The sequence below is a fragment of the Lissotriton vulgaris genome, chromosome 8 (genome assembly GCF_964263255.1).
Source record: "Lissotriton vulgaris chromosome 8, aLisVul1.2, whole genome shotgun sequence".
Taxonomy (NCBI): domain Eukaryota; kingdom Metazoa; phylum Chordata; class Amphibia; order Caudata; family Salamandridae; genus Lissotriton; species Lissotriton vulgaris.
The window spans coordinates 1,511,247,329-1,511,256,153 of NC_141696.1; the positions used below are offsets into that span (position 1 = coordinate 1,511,247,329).

Genomic DNA, 8,825 nt, shown 5'->3' on the forward strand with positions numbered 1-8,825 from the left:
ACGGTTCGCTTTCAAAAGGACTGCCAACCTCAAGGACACATTGATCCACACTCGCCCTAAGAAATTACAAACTCGACCAGTCAGGACCTTGTGGGACCTTCCCCCTGTCACTGGACACTACAAATGTGGCTCCTGTGTGGTTTGCCCCCAAACCATCCAGGGCAGAACAATCGAACTCCCAGGAGATTTCACCTGGACCTTTCACAAACACACAAATTGTAACAGCTCGAGATGTATATACATCCTGGTGTGTCCCTGCAGATTGCTCTATATCGGAATGACAATGCGCCCGGTGAAACAACGGATAATGGAGCACAACAGCAATATTCGATGCTCCAAAACACACACCGGGCTGTATGAACATTGCAAGGAACATAAACATACCACTGAGGACATACAGTGGACAGTTCTAGAATGCCAACCTGGTATGAATCAGCAATCCCTCTTCAGACTGGAGCAGAGATGGGTACACCGTCTACAGACAGATGAAAACGGGCTCAACGATGCGGTGCCCTGGACAATGCTCACTAGATAGCTGACCAATGGACTGTATTGTCCGTACCATGCCGAACACTGCCAACAATCATTAAGCTGAATGATCCCAATTATCCAATGCCCCCCCTGCATAGATCCGCGGGGTCACATTACCAGCTCCCCAGCTTTCACCTCTGTCCTGATGAAGACCTTGCCCGAATGTACAAAGTTAGCGGTTCCGTTTAGGGGTCGAAACGTCGACACACCCTTACTTCATTGTCAAATATATATGACAGAGAATGTTTATCTGTAATTATGTTATGATTTGACATTCAATGTATCTGGCAGGAATCTGTCTGTATATTTTGTTTATTGACTTGTTGATGTATATATGCGCACTACTGTCCTTTCTCACAATCCCCCCCATGCACCTATCACTTTACCCTGTTTTTCAAAATATTTAAATCTGAATTGTCTTATACTATATACCTTGATTCATTTCAATGTGGTGATGAAGTAAAACCACATATCTTGATTAATTTCAATGTTGTGATTAAATAAAATCACAACCATTGGTGGAAAGACTTTATGGTGGTGCTTGACTTTGATTAAATACATTGCCTTTTTCTACATGTCTTGAAGTGTTCCACTGTGACATTATCTTATTGTACCACTATTTACCAGAGTCCAGTGGTCTGTTTGGGTTGCCCCATTGTAGGAACTGTTGTCACCAGTTTCCAGGGGGGTAGCTTGGCCCGAGCAGGTAGGCACCCGAAAGCTTAGGTGTAAAGTGACCACACAGCACACACATCCACTGAGACAGGTAACGCACACAATGACTGACACTACACCAGTTTGATTCTATATAAAAGCTTATTGTTTTTAATCAACCTAAGTTCAGATTTAGCAGATCACTCCAGGAGTTAATAATCAGGGTATCAATATCTCATTCCAACATTTCATCAGGGGAGAAATTCAATAACCAAAGTAGTATGCCTCAGTGACCAGGTCATCAAAGGATTCAGCGTTCCACTCCTCAGCACTAAACATTTCCTTGGGCAAGGATAAACATTTAATCAGGAATAAACATTGCATCAAAGAGATAATCGTTTCATTACCCCGCAATAAGCAGTTCATTAGGCAGAAGTAAAAACTCTTTAGAAATCAGGCAACATCTCATTGGGTAAGAATAACCTTTCATTAGGCAGAAGTAAAAACTCTTTAGAAATCAGGCAACCTCTCATTAGGTAAGAATAACCTTTCATTAGGCAGAAGTGAACCATTGCATTAGCCAGCACTAAACAGGTATAAGGTCAAAATGAGCATTTAACTTTACCCCCAGGCAGGGGTTAACCTTCGTGGCCCAGTGTTGTGCCTTGTGTTATCTCCTTGCCTGCTGCTCAGCCAGTATGAATGTGATGTCTGTGTGGAATGTTGAATGCTGGATGACAGAGTGAGTAGAATGTTAGTGTGCCTGGTGTGGATGTGGAATGACAGTTGATGAGAGAGGGCTGAGCAGTGACCATCCTGTTCCTGGTGGGGTTTCCTCCTGTTCATCTTACTTGAAATAAAGAGCTTCAAGCAACTACCTGACCATTCATCTTTTCATTCACTACATTTTGGCGACGAGGATGCATTTATTGCTATACGAAAGGTTGTGCACTTATTCTAGGGTCAAGTGTTTACCCTATACATTTATTCTTATTACATTTATTCTTGGGTCATGTTTTTACCCTACGTAATCTTTGTACTTAGTATCAGCTTTACCTTTTTTATCTGTACTCACTTTTATTGTGCTGTGCCTACTCTGCAGTGGTTATTCTATACATTTTGGTATTATTGCATTTTACAATTTTAATGTTCCCAAGGGAAGGGGATGTGTCTAGCTATATTTTCTTAGTCTATTTTCTCAGTTTCTCTTTTGCACTCTTTCCTTGCTCCTTATCTTTTACTCAGTCTTCCTTTCTCTTATCTTTGATATTCTGGTCTTATTTAGTAAATATATATATATATTGCAAGTTTTATCTTTTGCTTCCTTTTAAATTGCTATGTATTATATTATTGTGTTTTATTTCCATTGAAGAAAAGGGGATATGTTGTGCCTTGTGTTATCTCCTTGCCTGCTGCTCAGCCAGTATGAATGTGATGTCTGTGTGGAATGTTGAATGCTGGATGACAGAGTGAGTAGAATGTTAGTGTGCCTGGTGTGGATGTGGAATGACAGTTGATGAGAGAGGGCTGAGCAGTGACCATCCTGTTCCTGGTGGGGTTTCCTCCTGTTCATCTTACTTGAAATAAAGAACTTCAAGCAACTACCTGACCATTCATCTTTTCATTCACTACACCCAGCAGTCACTAGAGGGCCTTACCCATGTCCAGAGGGCCCTCTTGGGGTTAATTAGGGCCAACGGGGCCCAACATCAGTCTGCCCCAGGGGAGGGGGCAAACTTGGGCCTTTTCCGGCCTTCCGCCCTCCTAACTGGGGGTTACCTTAATCTTCGGGCCTCCTTGGCCCCTTGCGGCGGTAATTCGGTAAGGGGGGGCTCTCGTTCATCTCAGAGAGCCCTCCCGTGACTCTGCTGCTCTCTCCAGGCCGGTAGAGGTTGGTAGGGGCTCCAGACTCGTTCCGAGCCCACGCACCGATGTTTCGCCCGGTCCCAGGCCTACTTTGACCTAGCAGCGCCTGGAGACCAATGGGGCTCGAGGGCACTCCCGCAGCCACCTATGGAAGCGCGGCCTGCGGGGCGTGACGTCAGCGGCCAATTGGAGCGCGGCGGGGGCGGAGTCTCTTCCAACGCCCCGTCCCGTGAGGCCGGCAGGATAGCTTCGTCGGGCCTAGTGCGGCCCAGCGCAAGGTGTGGCGGCCCTCTCCTGGCTCAGGGGGCCGCCGAGAGGCTGAAGTTGGCAGAGACGGCCACACCGGGGAAGCGCCGAGGCTGCAACGGGGTCCGACGGCCTTTGGTGCCCGGCGGGGCCGCGTCAGCACGGCGAGGGCTGCGGCGGTGAGTTGGCCTGCTAGCGCTTCCCTGAGGCAGCGCGGGGACGATGTAGAGCTCCGAGACACACACTAATGTCCTGGGGCAGCGCAGTGAGTGCCGTCCAAATAGCGCTTCTAGGACACAGCACGTCGAGGACTGGGAGGCGCTTGTTGATTATAGCGCCTCGGGGCACACAGTCGGACGGCACAGCGCTGTGATAGGCAGCAATGTTCAGGGGTCTAGTGCTTCCCCAGGGCACAGCAGGGGAGCGCGGGGAAGGCATTTCAGGCAGCTTCAGTAGAGGGGATGATGCAGGACAGCGCAGGGGCCACAGGTGCAGACAGAGGGTGCAGGGATGGCCCAACCCAGTACCTGGTTGATCCCCAGTAGTCCTGTGGCAGGTAGGTTTCTTCTTGGCGCTTGGTGGTTCCTGCACCCTTGATAGGTAACAGATTCTTGGTTTCTTGGAAGGGGGGGGGTTGAGTTGAAGGCTGCTGGCAGGATTCCTCAGCAGGTCACTGCAGGTGGTCCCTGGGTTCCCCTCCCGCCGGGCCAGATCAGTGGGCTAGTTCAGTGTTCCTCAAACAAATTGGTGGGCAGCGCCTAAACCCTGTCACCCCCAGAGGTAAAGGTTTCTGACTAGGCCCTACCGCCTAAGTCTCCTGCGTAGGGTCCCCCAGGTCAGTGATGCCCCAACTGACTAAAAACTTCCCCTCCTTTCTTTATATTTGCCCAGGTCAGGTGACCACCCTCTAAGGCGGCAAAAACAGACTCCGTCCCTATTCTAGAAGGTTCCAGGAGCTTCCCTTGTCTAGCTATGGGCAGGCAAGACAATGTTTAAGGGTTCCAGCCAGCTCCTGGCAACTAGAGTGCGACTAAAAAGACCACGCTGCAGTAGCAGGGGCCAGTGGCAGCCATGTTGGGGGAACAGAGCACCTGCACCTTAGCATTGATTAGCAATGGGAAGGCGCTCTGAGACCTAAGGCCAACAAAAAAGAAGGTGGGAAAAAATGAGGCAAGGGCGGAAAAAATAGGGAAATACCACCCTAGGGCTGACAGGTCTAACACCCATTGATATATAAACTCTTCATATTGTGACAACCTTCAGTGCTGCAGTGAGTGCAATGCTAAGTATCAGAAGCCTGCTGGCTGCTTGAAAGTGTTCATAGTGCCTTAATGGGGCAGATGGAGATTTCAACCCCAAAGAATGTGAAATAGTTATCCATGTAAAGCAAGTCATACTCGAGGAAGCACCTGCATGTGTTCCTTTTGTGAATGATGGGCTGAGATGGTCATCGTGTTATCTGTCCTTTGGAAAGTGTGTGTTGTGATGCTTGTCTCTACTCTTCAATGACCTTGTGTCTTTTCCCACTGCAGGCCTTCATGTTTGAGTCCTCCTTCAGCATGGCTGTGACTAAATGGGGTCTGAAGATCTGCAATCGCTTGGACAAGAGCTACCACAAGTGCTGGGAGCCCCTGAAGAGCCATTTCAATCCCAACTGGAAACCAAACGACATCTAAGCACCTGGCTGGCCTTGACTCTGATTATTTGCTCACTTGCCTTTCACTGGCCTAATATGCATAGGATACATAGCAGTCACATGCTGCAGGGCGCTGAACTCTAGCATACTCCATGTCAGGAAACTAAGCATATAATGGTACAAGGAGCATTGCCACCATGAGAAACCCAGTGTAGCGCCTACTGGCTGTTTGCTAGAACTTGAGGGAAAGGGAAGCGCCTAATGCTAGTGAAGGGTGAGGTGAGGAGCCTAAAAGAAACCGGCAAATGAAGATCCTAATCACTTTAATATTGTCAAATTGATGATTATCTTTGCTATTTTTGTCAGAAGATTGAATATTTGTACCAGAAACTGCAGCCGTAACCAGTTCAATAGATTGGCTAGTGCGTGGGTGATAGCTGAAGGGTAAAAGATTGCCAGCAAGATTGATGCCTCTGATTGGTGGCCATGGGCAGTCTGAGTTGCAAGTCACGTGAACCCAATAGTTATAAATCGGTTAATTCTGTTCCATCCCCCATCCTGGAATAGACCCGCCAATCTCTGGAGCATAAATGCTTTAGGCTCTGCTTTAGAGGAACATGCTTCCATTACATTTCACACTAGGAAAAGTAGATTGCTATTGAGGAATAAATAATAACAGAACTCTGATTCTCTCACACAGGATTTTTTTCAACTAAATTCACTTGTGACGCTAAACTAATGGGTGGAATCAACATTAACATATACCTTTTGGACGCTCTAACAACCAGTCAGAGGCAAGCCTTGCAAGGCAGGAACTGCACATCCTGCCCTTTATTCTGTGAAGCATGAAGAACACTGTGACAGGGCCATTATTATGTTAAAGTAATTATGCATGAATAAAACATATTGCCTCCTTTTATCATAGTCTAGTACATACTTCTGATTGCATAAGGCCCATAATGTATGGAATCCTAGTGTGGTGCATACTCATTAGAGTGTGCAGTTCTTCGTGTGTGGAAATCTGGTGTGTTGCGTGCTCTTCGTAGAGTAGAGTCCATCATGTGTAGAAGTCTGGTGTGGCACATGCTTATTGCAAGAAGAGTCCGGTGTGTCTGAATTCTGGCATGGGTTATGCTTGTTGTCTTGTAGAGTTCATTGTGTGGAATAAGGAGTGGTTCTTTTACCCACTGCAGTGTAGAGTTTATCATGTGCGGATGTCTGATGTGGTTCCTACTCGTTTCGTACATCACGTGTGAACATATTAGCTGCGATGCGTATTCATAGTTTAGAGTCCATAATTTATGGATGTGTGTTGTGGTGTGTACTGTTACAGTTACATTGTGCTGTCTCAAAGAGACATGTTGTGTTTAATCTGTGGGCTGCTGCTCCCTCCACAGGATTCCCACAGGCTTCTTCCCATTTGCTTGCTACATCATTCTTTGTCACCATTTGTCCCTGGCATGCATGGTCGTGCCTCTCTTGTGTTTAGCCCTTCCCCAGAGGATGGACCAAAAACTTGTAAACATTCACTGCTCGCATTTTTAGGATCATTTAAGGACTTACTATTTTCTTTCTTTTTCAGCACTCTACACAGTGCTCATGCTTTTATTTGCTCCGTCTCATCCCTCCCACCTGCCCTCTTGCCCTGTCCACAGATCAACCCCCACCCGTCACTGCTTTAAACCCCCAATGTTGTCTGTTAAGTTTTAGTGAGTGGTGGTGTTCTGCCTTTTAATTTCCTTTTAGTGTATAGCTGACTTGCTGATTGGAGCATGTGTGCACGGCTGCTATTACTTAGCGCACATGTAGTCTGTTTATTTAGCGTGCATGTGGGTACTCGATGTGTGTGGGTGTTTAAACTGTATGTGGTCATTTGGCATTGGTGTTTATAACTGAAAAATCAGACCTCAAGTGAATCAAGTATGCATTATCACAGGGCATGTCAGAGCTTCTAAAGTATCCGTGTCTTATGCTGTAATTGCATAGCCACGTTTCTCCTGTGCAAAATGATTGAACTGTTCATTTCTCACCTTGTTGTTTCTCCTTTCGTAAGATGGGACTATTTCTTCAAATTTTTCCCATCGGGACACTTTCTTACTTTTTTCCGCATTCATCAGTGAAGTGTTTCCGTGCGCCATTGTTACTAAACTTGAATTCTCTTTCAAGGAGCCAGGCTGAGTCTTGATGTCATCAAGGTCTGCCTGCCCCTCAGTGTCTGTGGCAAAAGTAGTTCTTTTAATGTGGTTGCTGATGCTATGTATTTCCTCATATTCACTACTGTAAACCAGCCTAACACTGTGATACTTTCTGTTTTCTTTTGTGCACTTTTAAATAGCAGCAAAACCATAGAAGGTATTGGAGCACTTTACATTAGCACCAGTTTCTTTACACAAGGACACATTCATTTTTGTAGGCACAGTGGACCCGGTTCACAGAACTAACTTAAGACAAAATCCTAAACTTACTACTTTTGGTATTCACAGAAGTTAGGATTTTGTCTTAAGACAGACTTAAGACAAAATCCTAACTTAAGTCTGTCTTAAGACAAACTTAAGACAAAATCCTAACTTCTGTGAATACCAAAAGTAGTAAGTTTAGGATTTTGTCTTAAGTTAGTTCTGTGAATCGGGCCCCTGGAGATTACATGATTTGCCCAGAATCAAGGATGTTAACCCAGCGCCGAAACTCAAACCGGTTTGCCAGCTCTGTGGTATTGGGTTCCCAAGGCCTACATGCTCCGAAGATAACCCACTTACACCGAAAGGACTGTTGGCACGGAAACTGACAAATGCAAAGAACAAGTTTATTAAAACCCCATGGGGTGGTGGTACATTCCTACAGCACCCTTCGGTAATGCAAGAAGTATCACACCGAACATCGGTGTGATCCCCTCTTTTATACGTTTTACAGGTAATAAAAAGGACAGGCGTAACAAAGTTACAGAACATTATGTACATATATGGTCATGTTTTGGAACACTGCCAGCTCATTGGAGGGTTTCAAACCCACTGGTCAGTTTGCGGCACATTCCTAAGGGGTGACTGGTCAATGGGGACTGCGCATGTACAGACTTGACCATTACTAAAAATAGCCTGTTGCTTGGCAAACTGAAGTGGTCAGTGGTACGGACAACGGACTAACGACCATGCTGGCCACGAGGCCGCTCATGATCTAAGATGGCCGCCGTACACACAAAATGGCGTTTTCCGAGTATGGCCAACTTAAACAGAAAACGTGTAGCTACAGCTAAGCGCTAACTCGGCCATCGTCAAATTACGACAGACGACCCTTTTAGCGTTCAGCTGAAGCTACCTCATAGTGTACATATTCTGGGTGTTCATCTTCGATGTCGATCAACATTATCTGGGTTACTTCTTTATGAAGCATCATTTTGTCATGAGCAAGAGCTCGTCTTGATGGTATACAAGCCGATAAGCACATAGAACACAAAGCTGGACCACATTGAATACATAGACATATAGAGAACAGTATCCCCACAAGAATACATAAAATCGTTAGCAATTTCCAACCCCAGGTGGTGAGCATTGACCAGAACCACCCTGAAAGAGTCCAAGTACCATTATCTGGATGTATTTCTGCAGCTATCTTATGAAGTTTGGAAATTGCATCATAAACGGATGGTGAGTTGTCAGGTACGTAAACACAGCAGCTACTTCCGATAATTCTACATGCCCCCCCACGGTCGGCTAGAACTACATCTAACACCATCCTGTTCTACAACGTAACAATTCTAGAAATCTGCAGTTCCTCAGTAATGTTCCCCAATGCGATAGCAGTGTCATTTGCTACAGCCTCAACTACACGAGTCAGTCTCCGTATTTTCAGACTATTCAGAGCAGCCCCAACAAATGAAAACAGTCCGAGATTAAAA

At 45.9% G+C, this 8,825-nt stretch overlaps 1 protein-coding gene across 1 annotated transcript in view; it reads left to right on the plus strand.

The window, feature by feature from the left end:
• Window positions 1-5,852, plus strand: part of HGD (homogentisate 1,2-dioxygenase) — a 247,906-nt gene extending 242,054 nt beyond the window's left edge. Inside the window, exon 14 of the mRNA XM_086935628.1 lies at window positions 4,830-5,852. Within this exon, the coding sequence (XP_086791754.1) occupies window positions 4,830-4,973 (144 nt within the window). The 3' untranslated portion in view covers window positions 4,974-5,852. The remainder of the gene's footprint in view (window positions 1-4,829) is intronic.
• The last annotated feature ends 2,973 nt before the right edge of the window (window positions 5,853-8,825 follow it).